The 22,112-nt window shown below is 52.8% G+C and overlaps 1 protein-coding gene across 2 annotated transcripts in view; it reads right to left on the reverse strand.

The window, feature by feature from the left end:
• Nucleotides 1–8,801: 8,801 nt before the first annotated feature.
• Nucleotides 8,802–22,112, reverse strand: part of DDX11 (DEAD/H (Asp-Glu-Ala-Asp/His) box helicase 11) — a 29,468-nt gene continuing 16,157 nt past the window's right edge. Inside the window, exons 10-27 of one of the 2 annotated variants that reach the window (XM_011953255.1) lie at nt 21,116–21,268; nt 20,098–20,144; nt 19,671–19,750; nt 18,375–18,419; nt 18,186–18,253; nt 16,668–16,706; nt 16,302–16,410; nt 16,057–16,188; nt 15,131–15,243; nt 12,436–12,508; nt 12,013–12,116; nt 11,157–11,306; nt 10,829–10,897; nt 10,615–10,715; nt 10,121–10,205; nt 9,746–9,824; nt 9,415–9,569; nt 8,802–9,339 (exon numbers count right to left, since the gene is read on the reverse strand). In XM_011953255.1, coding sequence (XP_011808645.1) covers nt 9,310–9,339; nt 9,415–9,569; nt 9,746–9,824; nt 10,121–10,205; nt 10,615–10,715; nt 10,829–10,897; nt 11,157–11,306; nt 12,013–12,116; nt 12,436–12,508; nt 15,131–15,243; nt 16,057–16,188; nt 16,302–16,410; nt 16,668–16,706; nt 18,186–18,253; nt 18,375–18,419; nt 19,671–19,750; nt 20,098–20,144; nt 21,116–21,268 — 1,632 coding nt within the window. In that variant the 3' untranslated portion in view covers nt 8,802–9,309. Of the gene's footprint in view, nt 9,570–9,745; nt 9,825–10,120; nt 10,206–10,614; nt 10,716–10,828; nt 10,898–11,156; nt 11,307–12,012; nt 12,117–12,435; nt 12,509–15,130; nt 15,244–16,056; nt 16,189–16,301; nt 16,411–16,667; nt 16,707–18,185; nt 18,254–18,374; nt 18,420–19,670; nt 19,751–20,097; nt 20,145–21,115; nt 21,269–22,112 lie in introns of both variants that reach the window. The other variant, XM_011953247.1, reaches the window with a different exon arrangement.

Genomic DNA, 22,112 nt, shown 5'->3' on the forward strand with positions numbered 1-22,112 from the left:
CTGTGTAGGGGTCACCAATTGTACAGGGAACGAACCAGTGGCCAACTCCTGACCCTTGGAGTTGACTCCACACCGCTTAAACCTCTGCGCTGGTTCCCCGGGGTCCTACAGCGAGGTCTGTAACTCAGGGAGAGACGCTGGAGCCGGGTGTGGGAGAACGGTGTGCAGGACGGGCCCCATGCACTCTTGAAATGATAAACTGCCTTATGAGACAGGGGTACGGTGTAGATGCATTTTCCTGGGAAAGTCCATAGCTTTTACTGCATTCTGTAAAGCAACGCTGTGCGGTAGAAATATTATGCCATACACAATATGTATGTACAGTTTTAGTTGTCACTTAAAGAAACTGAAAAAAGATCTTGATGAACATGGATGGCATAGATGTGAGAAAAGCACCATTATTAAAGAATATGCATTTATGTAATGCATTAAAAGGTAACAAAATGGATAAGCAGGTAGCAAAATATCAAAGACCTAGAGTGAACTGCAGTCATCCACTGTGGAACTGAGAAGTGAGGGTTTCTCTTTACAAAACTCCCTGATGGAAGACTATTATTTATCAACTATTTATTGTCTTCCCACTAAATAAAAAGTGATCGTCACCTTTTTAGATGAGCACCACAGGCTTTGCAAAAGATAATTGCCGATTAACCTTTGTGCCTGGATTTTCTCATTCCTAAAAATAGATAGTACTACACGACTCCAAAGTGTGTTGTGAAGTCAATTGGGGTCATGTACACTAAAGTAACAAAAATGTTGACCACATAGGAGGGGGTGGTTAGTGTAAGACTCCCTTTCTGTCAACATGTATATATTAAAAGTGTAGTTTAGGTTTACATAAAGACAAAGTATCATAAAAAGGGGTCTTGCAATTGGTAGTATGAACAAAATTTTTAAACTCCAAGATCTTCAATTTTAATGTAGAAACATAATAAAGCATACTGATAAATAACAAAAGCCCTATAGTCAGACAGCATAGGTTCAAGTTTGGCCTTGATCTCAACCAGCATTTCAATGTTGAAAACAATGCCATGTGGCCTTTCCAACACCATATCCTTATCTAACATTGAAGATAATAAATTCACCGTTATTAAGAGTTAAATGGAATAGTTCTTGGGAAGGTGTTAGAATGGTTCTAACATACATGGGTATTATAAGCTAATATCTGCAGTACCATTGTAGCATAAGGAAATACCATCCACTGAGAGAGGCACAATAATTATTATCTTCATGATAAAAGTTTAAGAGCTACCAGATAGAGAACGAAGGGGCCATAAAATGATAATGTTATGAATGATTTTGATGCTCACACCAGAATCCTTTCTAGGATAGCTCCTGCCTGAAAAGAACTGGGACTCATTTCTTTGGAATCACAGGACACTGAGTGTGGCAAAAAGAAAACAAAAGAGAAATATGGAAATCACATATGTGATTTTAAAAGTAGAAAGAAACAGGAGAGGCTGGGCCTGGTGGCTCATGCCTGTAATCCCAGCACTTTGGGAGGCAGAGGCAGGCGGATCATCTGAGGTCAGGAGTTTGAGACCAGCCTGGCCAACGTGGTGAAACCCTGTCTCTACTAAAAATACAATAATTAGCCGGGCGTGGTGGCAGGCGCCTGTAATCTCAGCTACATGGGAGGCTGAGGCAGGAGAATTACTCGAACCCCAGAGGCAGAGGTTGCAGTGAGCCAAGATCGTGCCACTGCACTCCAGCCTGGGTGACAGAGCAAGACTCAGTCAAAAAAAAAAAAAGAAAAAAGAGAGAGAGAGAAGAAATTAGTGATATATTTCATTTACTGCAATGTATCCAAAATATGGTCATTTTATCATGGAATCAATATAGATTTTAATGAGATAGTCTATGTTCTCTTTTCCTACTGAGTCTTTGGAATTCAGTGTGTATGTACACTGACAGCACATCTCCATTTAGACTAGCCACATTTCCAGTGCTGAGTGGCTGCATGTACCTGGTGGCTACCGTACTGCACAGCACAGGTCTAAGGATTTCATTCCTGGCTCAAGTCCAGACTCCCAGCCTTGGTTTTGGGTGTTTTTCACAAACTGGCCTGTCTTTATCATTCTTTTTCCTGGTTCTTCCTCAAGAATGACTGTGTCCCCACCACTTAAGACCACTTGCCGTTTCACTACATACCTCTGTTGGAGCTGTTCCTTTTACCTGGGATGCTCTCTCGGTTTGTGCTTTTTGAGACAGGGTCTCACTCTGTTGCCCAGGCTGGAGTACAGTGACATGATCATGGCTCATTGCAGCCTCCACTGACCTCCTGGGGCTCAGATGATCCTCCCCCCTCAGCTCTCCCTAGTAGCTGGGACTACAGACCTGCACCACCACGCCCAGCTAATTTAAAATATATATATATATTTTTTGGTGGCGACTGGAGTCTATGTTGACCAGGCTGGTCTTGATTCTCCCATCTTGTCCTCCCAAACTCCCCACTGCTCCCCACCTGGAATGCTGTCTCTGCACCTTCTCCCTGGGCTTGGTAGAGAGGCACACATTCTGCTAAGAGGCTTTTCCTGACTTCCCTAACCCCAGAAGGGATCTGTCCCTCCTCAGCATTGTACTCATGGCTGGATTAGAGTTTAACTGTTTTTGAGGCTGTTTCCCTGGCTGTTGCATAGTATCTTATTCATCTTTATTGTGATCATGGTCTGCACTGAATAGATGATCAGTAGATGTTTGCAGACAGAATGAATTAACCACCAATCAGTCTCTTACTGCCTGAATGGACTTGCTACTTCCTTGCTTAGATTCGTGTCTGTACAATCTTTTCACATGGGTAGTACAGTAAACACACACAGACACCCTCAGATGTGGTAACTAACAAGGAATTCATCTTAAAATATGTACAGAAAAAGTATGTTACATCTTTATCCTCCTCCTCATCTTACAGGAGGAGATCTTACAGGTGGGAGAGCTGGGGTGCAGGACTGAGTTAAGATGGCCAGCAAATTTGCATCAGTATAAATACAAAGAAGGGGAGGGGAGGAACATTCTTGAAAGGGGTAGGTGGTCTCACACGGTTGGGTTCCGCGGATGGTGAAGGATCAGTTGGCCGTGCCTTGGTTATCTGAGAGGAGGGAAGAGAAGTGGGAGGTGAGGAGTAGCTCCTGGGCCCTCATGAGTATTTGAGGCAGGTTCAGGTCTGAGAAGCAGAGAATATCCTTCCTGGAAGCCTGAGTTAGGAGGAGGAACTCACTGCTGGAGAAAAAGTTGAAGAGGAAGGAGGACAAGACATCTCATATCATGGAAAGTGCTGGCCTGATGAGGCTAGGAGAGAACCATCAGGGTAGAAAAAGGGGCTGAGGAAGTCGGCAGGGGGAGCAGAGGAGTAGGCGCCAGTGTGGTGAAGAGGTGCAGTGCATTATGCATGATACACACATTTTTCTTATTGTGAATAACCATGTGTCAGACTGCAGTTCTCACCCTGGAGAACAGAAAATGGAAAAGACCAGAAATTCAGAGAAGGCAACTTACCCAAGGTCTCCCAGCCCTTTAAGGCCAAGTAGAGCCTCCTAGGCATTTCCTGCCACACTCACCCAGGCCCACCCACACCTCTGTTGCAATGGAGGCCCCACTATAGTGCCCAGGAGAGCAGGTCTGGGGCACAGTGCCAGGCCTGATGAATGTCCTTCATACCCTTTTCAAACAACAGGCTATGATTAGGCCTAATTACAGGGCCTGGTGCCTTAATATTCTGCCGGGCATGTCTCTTGTCAATCAAATCAGTGCCATCTGCAGTGTGATTCCTGCTTTAGTGGCATTTAATTCAACCCAATGTAAAGAGATTCTGCCCTCACCTTGCAATTCGAGGATTTGTCCCTCCTGTCCTGCACCCCCACATGCACCTCCTTCCTTCTGGCTCCCTAAGCTCTAGCCTGGGTGAGCAGCACCTGGACACTCCTGTACCTAGAGTCACTAGCCCCTGCCCAGTCTGTCTTGAACACAGGCCTCAACTTCCTCAGGGTCAAAGTAGGAGGAACAAATGTGTGCACATTTGCTTTTCCAACCTGGGCACCTTTTGGCAGGTGATTCGGGTAATTCTCTCACCACCACCACCCTGCCCATGTATCCCTGTGTCCAGCCTGTTTTCCTCTGCAGCCAGGGCTCCTGTCTTGTGTTTCCAAGTTGGAGAGCTGAACTGAGATCACGTATGGACAGGGTGCCTGGCAGGTACCAAGCACCTTAGTACCAATTCCCCAATCCCTGGTCTGGCCATCTCCCTACCTCATTCATTTAGCAGGCATCAGTGGAATCCTATCTCCTATGAGCTCCTGGCCTCCCATCAAATGCTCTGTTGCCACCCACACCCAACTGATTAGAGGGCCACCCCTGTACCGGGCAGTCCTCTCTCCAGTCCCTGCAACACAACCTCTGGGAGCAGCCCCTTTGGGGATTCCTGGTCCTGGAGGACCCGGCCGGCTTCCCTGGGTGGAAGGGGACAAGGGGAGAGCCCAGCTTGGAAGCTTTGGCTCCTGACAGCCGGAGAGCTCACTCCCCTCCGCCCCACCTAGCCTCCTGATTTCCGGTCTCCCAACTCACGCTCCTCCTCCCACGAGGGTGGGGGGGTGTGAGGGTGCTGGTGGGGAGGGGCTAGTCCTTCACTCTTTCCTGCAGTCAGAAAATAGGTACCCAACAGTACCTGTGTGCAAGGCACTGTGCAATCACTATAGATGCAGTGATGAACAAGGCAGCATCCCTGTCCAACTGGTGTATACCCTCTAGCAGGAGAGACAGACCTAAATAACCAATTAATGATCAGTTATGTAATTAGAGTTGTGATAAGGCCTATTTATAGTATTCTGCAATCACTAATCTTCATTTATCACGGAACGTGCTCCACCATTGATCTGACTGCATTAACTCATTTAACCCTTGCCACATTTTATGAGCAGGCACTGCTGTTACCCATTTTATAGATGAGGAAACTGAGGTATAGAGAGAGATCTGGCCAAGTGGCAGAGCCAGGGTTCAAAGCCAGGGATCTTGGCCCTGGATTCTGTGGGTTATTACCGCCTCTGTGGAGGGGAGATGAGGTGCGGCGAGGCTTGTCACGGGGAGCCTGGCTTGGTCTCAGGGGTCAGGGAAGGCGGACGTAAGGAAATAGCATTTGTGGTAAAATCTGAGGGTGAGTGGGTAGGTCAGGAAGAACATTCCAGAAAGAAGGAAGCCCATGAGCTACAGCCCTGAGGTGGAGGACCTGAAAGGAGGCCAGTGTGGCTGGAGCGCAGAGAGGCCGTTGAGGGAGCCGAGCGGGAGGGCTGCAGCCTGTTGTATCAGCAGCACTGACCCCGCACAGTCCTTGGGCTCCAGTGACTTTTCAGTGTTTACCTAACTCAGATGAGTGAATGGTGTTTGCTGTTTCCTGCAAAGGTCCCAGGGGTTGTCAGGTACACAGGTCCCGTGTTTGGCCATAAGCAACCTAAAGCGAGGCTTGGTCTCTTTCCCTGGAGCCCAGGCTGTGCCTCACACGGGGTACCCCAGCGTGAAGTATGACTGCCTGACTCAGGTCCCTCTCCTGGTCCAAGTCACCCCCACCCAGCCCCATCCCTCACTGTTGGAAGACCTGGAGTCCCTGCTGCTTCACTGTGCAGGCTCCTCTTCTGTCACCAACTGTTGTCAGGAGGTGACAGGGATGAGGCTGCAGTCAGGGGACTTGCAGAGAGGGTTGGGTGAGACAAAATGACAGGACATGGTGACTGGGAACGAGAACGAAGGAAAGGGAGGAGTCAGTGATGACTGGAGTACGGTGGGAGCACTGACACCGCTCCTCCTCCACTTGCCTCCATCCTGCGGTCATGGACAAGCTTGTAGGCTTTTCATTTTCTGTGGGGATGTGACCGACTTAGAACCTCCCCCCTTAGACGTGCTCCTGTTTGGAAACCGCCTGCACCGAAAAGACAGGTGGACAGACCTTCCTCCTTGCCCCTTGTCCTCATTTCTTCCATCCTTCTCTCCCATCCTCTCTGATTGGCATCTGGTGGCCCCCAAGGTTACACAGCACTGGATGGGCTGCCTGCGTAATTAGCAAATCATTCTTAATTGCCCCAGAGTGGAGGGAATAAAGGTGAAGGCAAGAGCCCAGGTTCAGGATCTGCTTCTTTGGGTTTATGGCAGAGGCGAGGGAAGCAGCAGTGAATCTGGGTCAGGAGTGGGTTCTCCCTGCTCCCTCCTCCCCAGTAGCTTGTAGGCCAGCTGCTGGTCTGACTCCGAAATCCACCACCCCTCAGCCACCAGGCCCTCTCAGGAGAAGCTGAAGTCCTTTCCTGTGTGTGAGCACCAAGCTGGAGCCTGAGGATGACGTGGAGGAGGGGCTCGGGGGGTCTCCCCAGGTCTCCACGCTGCTTGTCAACACCACAGAGATCCTGTATGGCAGAAAACGGAGTCGCGGGGTGTGGGTGCAAGACCCAGCCTGACTTAATGGGGTCCCAGGGCATCACACTCAGGTGCAGTACAGAGGCGGGAGCCAGAAGGTGAGCGGGGTGGCTTGGCTTGGTGGCCCGGGACCCCTGACTGCACAGTGTCCCTGATGACGTGGGAGAGGTAGGTCAGGAACATGGTCTCGGGACAGCAGATGCCGGCTTGCCTGGCCTCCACGTCACCCCTGGAGACACAAGAAGTCTGGCTTCCTGGACCGACTGGCTGGTGCTGTAACAAAGACCCATGTGATGCTGGGGGCAGAGATGGAGGAGAAACCGTTCAGTGTCCCTTGTCCATCAGTAAGAGCAGCTGGAGCAGCAGGTGGAGAGGGAGGGGGCGGGGATGGAGGCAGGTGCAGGAGCTGGAAGGCCTGCCAGACTGTTCTCCAGGAGAGGCTCTACTGAACCCCTTATGCCACCACAGCTGTGCAGGGTACACCTGAGGCCTCTCTGGCTGCTCCTATAGGTCCTTGTCATCTCTCACATGTCCCCACCTAATCCTGCAGGTCCTGTCCCAGAGAACTACTACTGCATGCCAGACCTGGGCCAAGTGCCCAGGTCGATGTGCCATCCTACCTACCTGACCTGCCTGGCGGACAACCTCATGTATGGTGCCAGCCTGGGCCTTGGCATCACCCACTCTGCCCCTGGCAACAGGCTCAAGCCTCTCAAGCTAAGTGAGCTGGGTGCTAGGACGGGAGCCAGGCTCCCTGCTCAGTCACCTCCTTCCTTAGGCACCCCACACTTTCTCCCATTTCCATTTCCGACCTTTAAGATGGCACGCTAACAGCACCCCAACCTCCCCCACCTGCTGTGGTGCTGGTCCGTGCACCCTCATCCCTGCCCCAGGCCCTGGCCACCGCAGTCCAAGGTGCCGGGCAGAATGACAGCAGCAGCATCCTCTTCAGGCGGGAGCAGCTTTCGGAGGCAACCTGTCTCATTTCTGGACCCCTGGTGGATTTTCTGTGGCGCTGTTGTCAAAAATCCCTTATTTTTTTTTTTAATAGTTCTCATTTCGTGTTCTACTTGGCTCATAAAATAGCAGAGCCCTGGAATGCTCAGCTCTATGGTAGAGGGAGCCTGGACAAGTGTGGCCCCAGGGCCCCCATTCTTAAACCAAGGAGAAAAGAGGGTCTAATAACAAAAACACTACAGGGGCAGGAACACGGAGCTGGGGGTTGAATGTGACTGAACCCCACATCCCCCTCTGTGACTTTCCTGTTGCAGTGACAGCCATAAGCCAAGGCAGAGAGCTGATGTGGGATCTCAACAAGCTGGTTCTGATGCAAGGGTGGGAGGTAGGGCTGCTGCCTGCCGTGGGCTGGGGCATCGTTAATCCTCTCTTGCCTTTTTCTTCCTGTGTTTAAGTCTCCGGGGCATGGGGGAACCACTGCTCCCCACAGACCTCTCTCACTCAGCCTTTGCCCTCCAGCCTTTTCACCTCTGGGGCTGATGAGGGGCTGGGAGGAGAGAGACCCTATGTCAGACCACAAACCGTCTCTGCCAACCCCCAGCAGCCAGACAGAGGAAGAAGAGAACCGGAAATCCAAGGGGGCTGTGCCATGCCTTCCTCCCCTAAACCCAGACTCCGGCCGTGGCCTGGACGTGGACACAGTCAGAATGGGCTCCTCGGCCCTGCTGCCCTGGAAGGGGCGGAGAAGGAACTGTCCCAGGTCTGCGTGGGGACCACCTTCAAGGAGTGGGAGGCTGGCTTGAGGCCACGCGGCTGGGGCGGGGGCTTCTGTCTGCCTGTGCTTCATTGGGGGATGGCTCCACCCAGCCCCTGTACCAGTGCGCTCTTCGATTCCCTAAAGAGGCTTCCAGAGAAAAAGGCAGCACAAATCAATAAAAAACTCAAAGAAACCAACAGTATACTTTTAATGAAGGACCTGTAGCTGTGCAGGATGCAAACATCTGGGCAGCAGTGACTTTCCTCTTGCCCCCGTTGGTCCCTAATGGCGGCAGAAGATCCCAGCTGACCACAGCCCCTTTCTCTGGGGTCAGAGGGAGAAGACAGGTGCAGTCAGCAGGGGCAGCTGTTGCAGGTGGGAGGGATATTTTCCCACAGGAAAAAAGGTCTCTGTGATGACACGGGGTCTCTGTGGTCATGTTGAGAGCCTCATGGCCCTACCTTGATGGTGTGGGGTAGAAGGTGTCTTGGAGTTTGTTTAAGTGGTTGAGAGGGAAGGAGGTGCCACGGACTTGGAGGAACTGGTGCAAAGCCAGGGAGACACAAATCCAGGCAGGGCTGTGGGACGGGTCAGGGAGCAGGGCTGCAGAAGGTGTGACTCAGGAAGAAGGGGCAGGTGACAAGCCCCTGGGCAGGAGTCCCGTGGCCATGGGATCATTTTAAATTGAGACCAGAGGAGGGGAAGGTGACAAGCCCTGGGCAGGAGCCCTGTGGCCATAGGATCATTTTAATTTGAGACCACAGGGTGAGCAGTCCAGGGTAGCTAACCTTGGCTAGAAAGGGCAGAGGCAGACGGGCCTGCTCTATCTCACCTCTTACGAAGGTGGGCAGGATGGAGATGCCACAGTGGATGCCACAGTTATCACAGCCTCTTGCGGAGAACAGGCAGGAAGCCTGGCTCTCAGCCATGCAGGATGGAAAGAAAGATTCTATTCCAGGAGGGGAGCTGCCCCAGAATGCCCCAAGGACAGCCAGGACCCAGTGTTTCTTCAGGATTCCCCCATTTTCTCCTACGGGACCTAACGCCTGTGCCTGGGTCCTGGCAGCGCTCTGGACTCCACACTCTCCTCCGGGGTTTCACCTTTGTAATAGGATCCCTGTAGACCAGGCCCACGACAAATACTGTCTCCAGCGGGCAGGGCAAAGGAAGGGCACGGTGCCAGGCAGTGGTGTGGCTGCCCATCAGGAAGAGGCCGACTTCTCCCGGTGAAACTGGGCAGACAGAAGGCAGTGAGAAATGAGATCTCGGGGTGGGGAGACTCTCAGAAAGAAAATGGTGGAACTGACCTTCTGCACAGCAGCAATGGCAGGGCCAAAGGTAGCTTTAACCTCCACACGGGCTCGGATCCAGGCCGGCAGCTTGGCCAGGACAGGGGGCCGGGCGTATCGCTGGTCCAGGAGCACTATGCTGGCAAAATCCTTCTGGTGCCTGATGGCCCTGCCTGCATAGGAAAAGAGGCTGGAGCTCCGAGTAACACCTGCCTCCCCTACAGCACATTCCCATGGCGTCCCCCTCTTCCTCAGACTTATTTAGGAGACAGAGCAGGCAACCCCCCTTTCCTGTTCTCCCCTTCTCCAGCTCCCATCTGTCCACCCAGCCGGAGGCAGCCAGGCTCACCTATGGACTGGTTGACGGCCTTCATGCACAGGTTCTCCACCAGATTCTTCCCTGGGGGCGCCTGGCCGGGGGCTCTGGGCTGGGGGTGGAGGGGATGACGCATCAGGACTGTTTCCTGCCTGCAGCCCTCCCTGGGAAAAGACCCTGCCAGGCTTTGGAGCCAGACCAGGAGGCTTCATGGCCAACGCCAGCGGCACGGGCCCAGGTGACATCACAGGGAAGATGAAGAGGGTGTGGAGAGGCATCCAAGCCTCCGGAGGGAGCAGGGGACGCCAGCACAGTGGGGAAGGCCCCGCTGTACCAGCCCTAAGGGCGACACCACTCCCACCCACCGCCCACTCTCCTCTCACCCTCTGCGACACGGGGGTCACTCACGAGGGTTTGATCCAAGTAGGCCATCTTCTCCTGCAGCTCTGGAGACCTGATGTTGGGGAAGGGCATGCCCACCATCACCACACACCTGGGGGGAGGCAGGAGCCCAGGGCGGGTGGACGTCAGGACCTCCCGGGTCATCACCCACATCTCACCAGCTGCTCCGTTCTACCCCTTCCTCAGCCCTCTCCGACAGTGATCAAAGCTTCGACCCTCCCTGCTCTGTACCTACCACCTGGAGAGGGCTTGTTCAGCTGAGAGATCCCATCTAGGCCAACGGATTGGGTACTGATACCGCAATGGCCAGCCTGATTTTCCACCTGCTCTCCCAGGGCCAAACCCAGAGCTGCTGAGCCCCTCCCTCCAGCTGGCTGGTCTGAGCAGTCACAGCCCAGTTGTGGGCTCTAATGGCAGCAGACGCAGGCAGGGGCCCAGCTGTTGGGAGTGAGGGCCAGCCACGTATCATAGCCCAGGACAGGAGCAGAACCACTACTTACCGGCCTAGGTTGTCAGAGAAGTTGATCCCTTCACTCATCTTTCCTCCAACAACAGAGAGGAGAAGGGCCCCCGTCACCCCGCCTCTCTCCTGGCCACAGGCCTGCGGGAGACACCCAGATGCTGACTTGCCGAGCCAAAGCTTGGATGTCACCCACATTTCCAGCTGCCACCCCCGCACAGTCTCAGACCCCAGCTCAGCATTAACGCCCGCACCTGAATGCACCTGGAATACGCCAGCAGCACCTGCTCCACCTGGTGTGTGCTCTTAGGTTCCTGGAATATCTGAGAAAGACAGAGGACATCTCCCAGAGACAGGTTCAGGGTGCCAGGTCTCAGGCCTGTTCGTGACCTTGTGTTTTCTGGCCAGGGGACTGAGAACCTCACAGCCAGGGGCTTTGGGGAAATCCTCTGCAATCAGGGACTGGGAGCAGTGGGGATGAGGAGCCAGAAGCCTGTCCTGACTCGACAAGCACAAGAGCTCCCAGGAGGACTCAGCGGCACCGTCCTCAGGAGTGGGAAGGCCGGCTGACAGGCCACTCACCTTCTTCCTGGCAGCCAGGCGGCCCAGCAGGCCACCCTTCTCCCAGTGGCCATGGACCTGGCGCAGGTACTCGTAGGAGGGGAAGAAACAGACCACGCCTCCAGGAACCACACTGCACAGGTTACAGAGGATGCGACCCGCCTCGTCCATCTAACAAAGACAAGAAGCCCCCATGGGGCCACGTCTCAGTCACCCACAAACCATCTTAACCTGAGACTCAAAACTGAGCAGAGACCCACGGCAGGACTACAGCCAAGAAGGAGGACTTGGCTCCCCTGGGTGGGAACCACAGGGTGGTAGGTGCCGCCTCCCACCAAACACACCCAGCCGCTGCTGCTGACTGTGCCTTTCTGACACACGTCACAGCACTAGTGTCCATGGGGGCCTTCCTACTGCCCTGGCACTGAGTCCTCCCGTCTTCACTCCAGGGTCCTGATGGGCACCGCAATGACAATCAGGGCCTGCAGCCCCAGGCACGCCCCAGGAGATGCCCCCCAAGCCCGGCATCCCTGCCACCGGCAGGAGCAGATATAACCAAAGGGCAAGAGAGCCAAAGGGAACCAGCAGCTGTCCTCTGCGTGAGGCATCCTCAGGGCATGCCTGGAGGTTTTAAGAATATGTACTTCGCAGCCTAAGGGGTGAGGGGTGGGGAACTCAGACCTTCCTCCATAAGCATCTAGATCGATGCCGCTCATTCTGTGAGGCTCTATAGCGGGTGGCCCCTCCCCTGCCCCCCAAACCCATGCAATTTCCCCAACACCTGAAAACACTCAGGGTGGGCCAGAGTGCCCCTGCCCCGGAAAACCCTTTGCTGCCTGAGCCCAGGCTGTGGCACGGCGAGCTGGCTGGGACTGACCATCTGAGGCAGCTCTCTTTTCTGGAACGTGAATTCCAGCGGCTGGTTGGAGATCCCGCTGCAGATGACAAGGGGCAGGATATTGTCTGGAGGGATCACGTGACCTGGTAAGAGCCAGGGAGGGGCCGAAAACTGGAGATGCAGGGGTGCTGTGAGACACAGTGCAGAAAGGGCATTTCCCCGCCCCATCTTCCAGCACAGGAGCGGCGACTGACAGCGCTCACCCGCCCACCATCGCCAGTCACCCTGGGCAGCAGGCAGCAGGGAGCAGAGCAGGAGAGCCTGGGCGAGCCCACGAAGGGCGAGGCTCCCATCCCGGGGTCTCCCCCGCCCCTGTGCCTTGTTGCAGTAAGAGGTTACACGCAGAAAACAGGGGCCAGAACCTGACCTCTAGCCTGCCCCACCCTGGGCACAGCTCCTCACCACAGGAAAACTCCACCACGCGTTCAGCTTCCACCCCAGCACAGGCCAGCAGCTGCTGCCGAAAGTCAGACACCTGCAGACCAAGGCCACAGCGTCACGGCCCCATAGCCCCTCAGAGGCCTGGCAGAAAGGAAGCGAGAAGTCTGGGCTAAGAGACAGCAAGTACACACAAACTGAAAGAAGAGGTCAAAGAAAAGGCTGACGGCAAACTAACAAAAAGAAAAATGGTGACTGATACCCAGTGCTGACAGTCTCGTTTAAACTACGTGCAGGAACAGCAAAGGAAATCCAGCAAATCTGGCACAGTCACTCTCAACCCTGGCCATGCAGCAAAATTACAGTGAAAATTTTCAAAAATACACGTGGCCAGGTCCCAGCTCAGACTACTGAATAAGAATCTCCAGGCTTTTACCTGTTAAGATAGGCAAAAATCCAAAAGTAACCACTCTGTGGAGAAACAGGCATTGCTAGACATTACTGGTGGGATACAGAATGTCCAATTCTTATGAAGGGGAATTTCACAGTAGTTAACAAATTAAATATATTCATACTTTTTAACCCAGGATCCCATATTTAGGAGTTTACTGAAAATACACAGCCACAAATACCAAACAGCATGTGCCCCGGGCCTTTCCCTGTAACTGTGTGCACCTGCCTATCCAGGGAGTACTGGTTGAATGAGCTCCCTACATCTGCTGGACGGAGAACCACGCAGCCCACTAGAGGAGCAATGGCCGGGACAAATGACTAAGACGCCTTCTATGTAAATAAAACAGGAAAGGGAAAAATGAAGACATATTTTTGCTTATTTGGGGGAAAAAGAAAGACCGCAAGGACAGGCTAGTAAAACTGACTCCCTATGGGAGTGGGGAATGGGCTGGAGAAGGATGAGAGAGACGCTTTCCTGAATAGATCTTTTTATATTAGCTTTGACTTCTGAACCATACAAATATTTACATATTTAAAAACTACAAGTCAGAAAAGAAAAAAGCATATTCTAAAATGGAAAAGAAAATGAAACAAAAACAGCCTAGCTCTCTATCAAACGGACAATAGAAGCACACGGGGAGAAGCCTGGTTCCACACGACTTTAGAGCCTAGTGACCAGACATCCTTAGTGGGTCAGACGCTTAAGCGCAAAGAGGAAAGGTAATTTCAATCAGAGAAATAATATCGGTATTATGATTTCAAAACTTTTAAGTATATTTTAGGATAGAGCAGATAAGTATGTTAATGTACCACAAATGTTCAGGCTTAAGAGAAAAAGAGGTACAATATAAGCTCAAGTAAACAAATGCTTTGATTTTTACTTAGAAATACCAATATGAGCCAGGCATGGTGGCTCATGCCTGTAATCCCAGCTCTTTGGGATGCCCAAGGCTGGCGGGTCACCTTAGTTCGAGACCAGCCTGGCCAACGTGGTAACACCCCATCTCTACTAAAATACAAAAATTAGCCGGGTGTGGTGGCCCACGCCTGTAATCCCAGCTACTCAGGAGGTTGAGACACGAGAATCGCTTGAACCCAGGAGGAAGAGGTTGCAGACAGCTGTGATCAGGCCACTGCACTCCAGCCTGGGAGACAGAGCAAGACTCTTGTCTCAAAAAAAAAGAGAAATACCAGCATAGATTCATTCTGAAAACATTTCCTAGATCTGTCTACTGAAATGCCCCAGGAGCATGACAAACCCCTAGCACCCACAGCTTGATTTCTAAACATCATTCCCCATTACAAGAAACCAGGGTGGCTTGGAGAAATGAATCCAGTGTGGGGGCAAGGACACCCATGGTGAACCCAGGACATTCTGTTGTGCTGGAGGCAAGACTGACCGGGCCACGGTGAGGACCTGACCTGGCAGGAAGGGGCTGTCACATCAGCTGAGACAACGTGAATGTCAGAAACAATAATGACTATAAACTACTTTAGTATGCTGAATGAAGAGAACTATGAATCTATACATACAAAAATATAAAAATCAAAAGCTAAGGCAGCTGGGGCTGGGAAGCACTGCTTCAGGATTCCCAGCAGCTTTTCGTCCAGGAGGCCCTTTCCTAGGTGGGAGTCGCCACTGTGCAGAGATGCTGTTATATTCATCCCAGTCATGCTCAAAACAGAAAACTGCAAATAACCTGCACACCTAGTGAAACAGGAGCAGCTACATGAAATGCTATATATCTGTGTACCTGGAATCCCACATAGCTGGGAAACTGAAATACACGCATGCTTGCTGACAAGGAGACAGGTTTATGACCCTCTGCTGCTGAGTGAAAAGAGAGAGTTCCAGTGACAGCACGTGGAGGGAACCGCACTTTTGTTTTTAAAATAGGTAGACACATAAGTAAATACTATGCCTACAAAGACTATTATATTCATATACATCAAAATGAACCTTTTAAAAGTGGAATCCTAATTTTTTTCCTTGAGTTTCAAACCACAGAACAGCTTTCTCTGGGAGACATGTGATCCTGGGGCTACACAATGGAGCAGCAGAGGAGTCCCCGCTGCCCCTCCAGTCTAAAAGGCACAGCAGTGAGACAGAATAGCCGTGTCACCCAGTGGACAGCACTGGGTCTGCTCGAGCTGACCCTTTCTGGCTTGGGGCCCCAGGAGAGAATAGGACTGAAAATGCATCTCTCCAAAGCCCCCATCTCATCCCAACACATGGGGCACAAGGGGCTGGGAAAGGTGTCCTTACCGGCTGCATGGTCCCCCCTGCAATGACCACTGCCCGGCACTCCTTCACCACTTGGGCAAAGTGCACAGCTGGATTCAGGAGCAAAAACTTAAGGGTGCTCTGACTGAGGCTGCCTGGAAAAACAGATCGGTGGGGAGGTGAGTGCAAGCAGACAGACACTTCTATTGTCCCAGCAAAGGGCGTCCCCAGGTGAGGTCTGAGGCACAAGTATTAGTGCTTTCTCTTTAAATTAAACACCATTTAATCTCTAGGACAACCAGCCCACAGAGGTGGACCATACTATCCTCTCCATTTTCTTTTTTTTTCTTTTTTGAGATGGGGTCTCAATCTGTTGTCCAGGCTGAAGTGCAGTGGTGCAATCTCGGCTCCCTACAACCTCCGCCTCCTGGGTTCAAGTGATTTTCCTGCCTCTGCCTCCCAAGTAGCTGGGACTACAGGTGTCTGGCTAATTTTTTGTATTTTTAGTAGAGACGGGGTTTCGCTGTGTTAGCCAGGATGGTCTCAATCTCCTAACCTCGTGATCCACCCGCCTTGGCCCCCCAAAGTGCTGGGATTACAGGCGTGAGCCACCACGCCCGGCCTATCCTCTCCATTTTCATACAAGGGAACTGAAGTTGAGAAAGAAAACAGTCCAAATCACAAAGCTCATAGATGACAAAACCATGTCCCAAACTAAAGCCCATCTGCCCCACAATGCAAGCTTCCCTAGGACCTTTGCCCAAGAGGACTCCCATCCCAGCCCCTCGATCTCCTCCTGTCCACCTCCACTGCTTGCCCAGGTCACAGCAGGCCAGTGCCCACTGCACTGCTTCCTCCTAACCCGGAAGTTCCCAGGATGGAAGGAAAGAATCCTTTCACACTGCAGCTCCCTGGCTCAGCTTGGCTCCTTCCTGGGAACTGAACCTGGCCAAGAAGCACCTGATTACCTTGGCGGCTCAGGATGACCCTGCCGTCCTGGTTGGCTGTAGTGAGAGCTGCCAGGAAGCCTTCGATGTGCATCAGTGGGGAAGCTGGTCGCGGGGCGCTAGCCTGACTCTCATCTGCGGGGTCTGCAGGAGCTGCACAGAGCAGAACTGGGAGGAGGCCTCCTTGCGGTCAGGTCCACACGCAAGGAACGGATGTCCTTGCCCAGGCTTGCAGCTGGCTCTGCTTGCCCACCCCACTGCCTTACCTTCAGTCGTCCTGGGCTGCAGGCTCTGCAGGAATTGCTGAAACCCAGCCAGTTTGGGCTGCTCCCGGGATGAGAGCACTGCTCCATACCGTTCCGTGAATCCAAAGAGCTGGGTGGAATGAGAGAGAGCAGTGGAGAGGAACGAGGAACAGCTATGAAAGAGAGGCTGGGTGGATCGGAGGCTCTGCCAGGCCCAAGGCGCCTGCAGCACACATCCCACCACCCCAGCAAGGCCCACTGTACCAAGGAGGGTGGAGATGAAGGGGACTCCGGAGTTCCCTGAGGGCAGGGTAGGAAAGCATGGCAAGGGCAGGGGGTCGGGGCACAGTTGGGTCATGTTCAGGACCGTAAGACGTGAGCAGTTACCTTTCTGCTGATCATGCTCTTCTCACAGTATCGCTGCACCTGCAAAAACCAAGCCCAGCTGTAGGCATGTGTGCAAACTGAGCAAGCTATAATCTTCAAAACAAAACAAAACAAAAAACACACATCACTTTTACCACCCAGGCAGCACAACACAGTGCTACCTTCTGAGGCACCCAGAGCCTCCCTGCCAGCAACCCTGTCACCCCCTCTCCGAGGCCACCCCCTCCTCTACTGCTCCTGCCCACAATGCAGTGTCCTCCTCAGCGGGGAGACCCTCTTTCCAAAAGTGTTTCTCAAGTCTAAGAGTGCTCAGTACAATCTAGGTCCCCTTGGCTTTCCTTCCAGGTGACAGAGTTAAAAAAAGGAACTTCTATGAGCAAAGCCACAGAGGAGGTGATGGCTGGGGCAGTGCCACGAAGTCGGTGCATCCAGTGTGTGGTTTGGTGCCAGATCTCAGCTGGGGATGCAGAGATGGGGAATTTGGAGCCTTTAAACTGGTTTCTAAAAAGAGCAACATCCTTCGATGAGGATTCCCTTGATGGTGGGTGATGAGACCCATGGGAAGAAGAGGGGAGAAGGAAAGCAAGAGGGGCAGAGGGATGGCGAGGAAGGAGCGCCTGCATCCACGTCCCAGCTGTGGGAGAAGCGCGGGGATGGCAGGACTGTCTGAGGGCTGTCGGGCCTGGTGGCTATCGCAGGCATGTGGGAGACAAGGGAAGAAAGGCATCAAGGATGACCTGGATCCAGCCTGTCTGGCAGGGATGGTGGCAGTGACAGTGACCCAAATGTGTAATTCAGGGGAAAAGCTGGTTTTAAGAAAAAAAAGGCAGGCAGGATGGGATGAATGTGGGGCCCCGACTCAATGCAGCCAGGTTTGGACGCTGTCTCTGCCGTGTGCTATTGGCTCAGTTGGGGGAAGGCTGTGCTCGCCACCCTCTTGAAGTCACCTCCCTGGGCCTGTTTGCTTTCCTTGCTGGGGCAAAAGGATATCCTAGCTCAGAACCACAGCACACAGCATGCCGCCGAGAACACAGGCAGAACCCTGAACCCGGGGGCAGTCACTGTTGCTGATTTGCGTGACAAAGTTGGGGTTCAGGCGGCAGTGGCCATGTTCCATGTGGGGAGTGCCGGGTATGCAGACCTGGAGTGAGCAGAGGTCTGAGGCTGCAACCAGACCCAAGGCCCAAGTGGGAAGACTTGATGAGTTGCACAGAACAAATCAATGTCCTGCTCCCGTCCGTAAGCCTGAGAGACTGTGCCAGAAGACGGAGCGAGGTGGCAAGGACCTGGAGTCTCTATCTGTTCTATGAGGCACCAAGAAGTCTCTTTCTCACCCATCCCTGTCTCCTTCACCCTAAAGGAAGATGACTTTTGTCTCGCAAGCATGCTGCGGGTTAAGGGTTATTACATGTCTATGTTTTGCTTTTTCTTCCTTCTATAGTCTTAACATAGTACTCTACCCACAGTGGTGATAGGAAGGAAACTGGATGTGGAATGTGGAAAGGTGGAAACCTCTACCTTGAACAGGTTGATGTTGTCAATCTGGCTCTGGAAGAGAAAATCGTTGATGGTCTTCAGCTCTGTCCCTGAGAGCAAACACATGAAGGGCCTTGGGAGCTTCACCCTGAGCCTCAGGTTTCAGTCCCAGGGTTAAGCTCGGAAGTGGCTCAGATCAGCTCTGGGACATTCTGAGGGCAACTCTCTTACCTGTCTGTGAGAGGCTCTGTGTATTGGGATTTTGCTTAATGTTCCCTAAAAAAGAGAATGGAAATAGGTCACAATGGTGGTTCTCTGGCCCCTCGACCCTTCCCTATCTTCTCTTCCTCGGTACTGCACATCAAGTGAGAAGAGCATCCCAACTTGAAGGGCTTTGTTCTGTTTTTCGCTATTTATAGCATGCAAAGGACCCACCAAGAGGGCAGGTGGGTCCAGGAGCCTCCCACCTCTGACTCACGTGCTTCCACGTGCAACCCAAAGCCCTGTAAGTTCATGTTTTTCACCCCTTCTCCAGGAGGCCAGGACACAGTGGCCAGACCAATGCATGCAGGGCATGGGACCACACAGGAGCTGCCCAGGACACGTGAGGAGCCTGAGGCAAAGCAGAGCTGGCGGCTCAGAGCAGCAGCACGAGACCAGCTCCCGCTAGAAGCTCCCACAGGCTTTCTGCAGCTTCCACTTCCACAGACGCCTTCCAAGGGGGTGCCCCATCATGAAACAAGGGGACACGACAGGGTCATGCAAAGAGGCATGGGAGCCGGAGTCAGAAGATCCCAGGCTGGGCTTGGGAACCGTAAGCAGCCCTTGCTCTGAGGTCTAATTTATGCGTCATCAACAAGGATTCAAATGCCAGCAGTGCTTTCTCACAGGGCACACAAAACCGCATATGCAAGTGCTTCGAACACCCCACAGCACTATGCCTATCACGGAAACACTGTGTGTTCACATGATGCTGTATCCTTACTATCCCCTCAGAGCAGGGCCTGAAATAGAAAGTCCTCAGAACATGGGCAGAGAACCCAAGGGTCTAAAAAAAGCTCAAGTCAGACAACTCAACCAAGCTACAAAGAACAAGAATTTTCTAAATCAATGGCCAAGACCCTTCTTTTTTTTTTTTTGAGATGGATTCTCACTCTGTTGCCCAGACTGGAGTGCAATGACACGATCTCGGCTCACTGCAACCTCCGCCTCCCGGGTTTGAGCAAGCAATTCTCTTGTCTCAGCCTCTGGAACAGCTGGGACTACAGGCCACACCAACACTCTCAGCTAGTTTTTTTTGTATTTTTAGTAGAGATGGGGTTTCACCACGTTGGCCAGGTTGGTCTCAAACTCAGGTGAATCACCTGCCTCGGCCTCCCAAGTGCTAGGATTACAAGCGTGAGCCACCGTGCCTGGGGGACCCTTCTTAAAAACACAGAGAATTGAAGCGTCCTGATGGGCAACGAAGGAAAAAGCAGCCCGGCAGGCTGTGCAGACCGGGGGTCAGCAGGGGGATGGGGCTCTCACCCCCCAGCACGGCCACGAATTTCTCCAGCAAATACAGGATCTGCTTCAGGTACATCAGGTTCTTGGCCTTCAAACGCTTCCTGAGAAGAAGCCAATGGACATTAAGCAGTGGTGCCCTGACAGTGACTCGCCCCGCCCGCCCCAGTGGAAGCCTTGTGCCCGGTGCCTCTCAAATTGGGTCACAAGCTACAAATCCTTTCCCAGAGAGCAGGCTGGCCATGGCGCCAGGCCTCAGAGCCAGTGGTCAGTCCCCAGCCTTCCAGGTCTGTGTGCAGCACATACCATGACGTGCCCAGGACATGAATGGCACGCAGCTCCACCCCACCACAGCCCAGGCCAGAGGCGGGAACCAAAGTGCTGCCTCTCCGAGGCCGATGCAGGGGGCCGCCAAGGGACTGTCCCACTACCTCAGAGGGTCACATCTCACCCGTATCGCTCCATGTACTGCAGCAGCTGGGAATGGGCCTGGCAGAGCTGGGGACAGAACACAAACCAGGCTCTGGGCAAGCAGCCGAGGGCTGAGCTGCTGACATCTTAGATTCGCCTAGAAGATGCTGGCCCTGGACACATAGGAAGCCACCAAAGGGAGGAGAGGGGACTGGGTGCAGACAAAAGGTATAGGTTTCCACAGCCCTTAGGCTGGTGGGAGCTGAGAGAGAGGGGAAGGAAGGGAAGTTTTCCTCCAGCATCCACTGTGGGTTAGTGAAAAGCAAGAGGCTGAATCCCTCAAGTACGGAATCCCCTGCTAGTTTCCACTGGGTTGGGAAAAGACCTGGAGTCTACAAAGAGTGATGGTTCAAGGTCACCATCACATCCCGGCCTCAATTCAACCCAGGCACAGGTCAGCAGAGCTGGTGGGATGTCGTGGGGGGTTTCACAGTCAGAAACAAGTGGGCACACCCCAGCTCCACACTCATGAGCTGCATGAGCTTAGGACACAGCTTGACCATGTCTGAATCTCCAAGTTCTCAATGTAAAACAGGAACACAACCCCCACGGCAGAGTTAGCATGAAGACCAGAGACACCTGGTGCCATGCATGGCGCACGACAGGTCGGCAGGAGGAGCCTGCACTGAGCTTGAGCATTCCTCAATTCAGTTCCCTCCAGGCAACTGCAGTAACGACAAAATCCAACCCTGAGGGGACTTCTGCCTCACTCATGCCATCTCCTTGCCTTACAGAACTGGCTGCTGGCATCCAGGGTTGGAGGGACTCAGGAGCATGGGGGCAGGTAAGGTGCAGGGAAACGAGCCACTCTGCCATAGCGGGGTCCCCAGGATGCAGTGGCAAGTCATGGTCAGCCTCCGATGAGGTCACTGCCTTGACTTATGCACCCGCTAGCAAGCCCCACCTCCGAAGGAATTCTTGGCCCAGGTGTCTGGAGGAACCATGCAAGTCCCTTTAGCTGACGGCGGCCCTGGCCCGGGGAGGGGAGGCCCACACACCTGGGAGCCGCTGACCTCCACGCTGTGCATGCCCGTGATGGTGTCTATCAGGTTGTGCGCTTCGTCGATGATCACCACCTGTTCCTGCAGCCGGATGCCCGCAGCCTGCCGAGTGGCGGCATGCAGCAGCATCTGATAGGGCAGCACCACCAGCTGGGAGGGGAGATGAGGCCACCTGAGCAGGGCGGGGCTCCCCTGCAGGAGCCTTGCCTGCCTGACACTGAGCTTCTGATGTGAGTACTTCTATTTCCTGCCTGGACTGTGTAGCGACATTGGAAAAATAGAGTGTAGCAACGGGCAAGCTTGCCTTGAGCTTTAAATGAAAAGCCAATATATGAAACACAGGAAACTGGGGCTGGTCTGAATCCTGAGTAAACCAAGGGCAGGGCTGGGTGAGGGGAACCCCTGCTTAGCCTTGTCCATGTCCTCAAGGTCGCCCCGGAGGCCCCCGAGTTTCTGCGAAACACCGGAAAACCACTGGTGCACCAGGAAGTGGCCCCAGCTTCTGCTCCTGGAGCTGCTACTTCCCAGCTGTGTGACTCTGGAAGAGCTGTCTAACCTCTCTGACACTTGCAAAATAGGGTTGATATATCCTATCTCAAGTGAGGGTTGAGTGGAGCTGGGGTAACAAAAATAAAAGCAACTCTGCAGATCTTTAGGTGTTTGTTGTTAGGAAAGTTTCCAGTTAAAGGAATACTCATATAAAAAATGAAATACCAGAAAACTGAATAGCTCCATCACTCACAGTTGGTGAGAAAATAAGTCACTTAACTTTTCTGGGCTCCAGTGTCCCCATGCATAGAATTTCACTGGAATACTATTAATATAAAAGCAAAATATGGTCAAAGTGCTCTAAAAATTAAAAAATTGTAAAGATTTTAGGCCATACTATGATATTTGTGTATAAATGCCTACAGCACTAATCTTGCTCTAAAGGCAAACAGACCGGAGGGAAGGCCTGGGACATCATGGGGCCTGGCAGCTTCCCTCCGTTTCT

The sequence above is a fragment of the Colobus angolensis genome, unplaced genomic scaffold, assembly GCF_000951035.1.
Source record: "Colobus angolensis palliatus isolate OR3802 unplaced genomic scaffold, Cang.pa_1.0 Scaffold11, whole genome shotgun sequence".
Taxonomy (NCBI): domain Eukaryota; kingdom Metazoa; phylum Chordata; class Mammalia; order Primates; family Cercopithecidae; genus Colobus; species Colobus angolensis.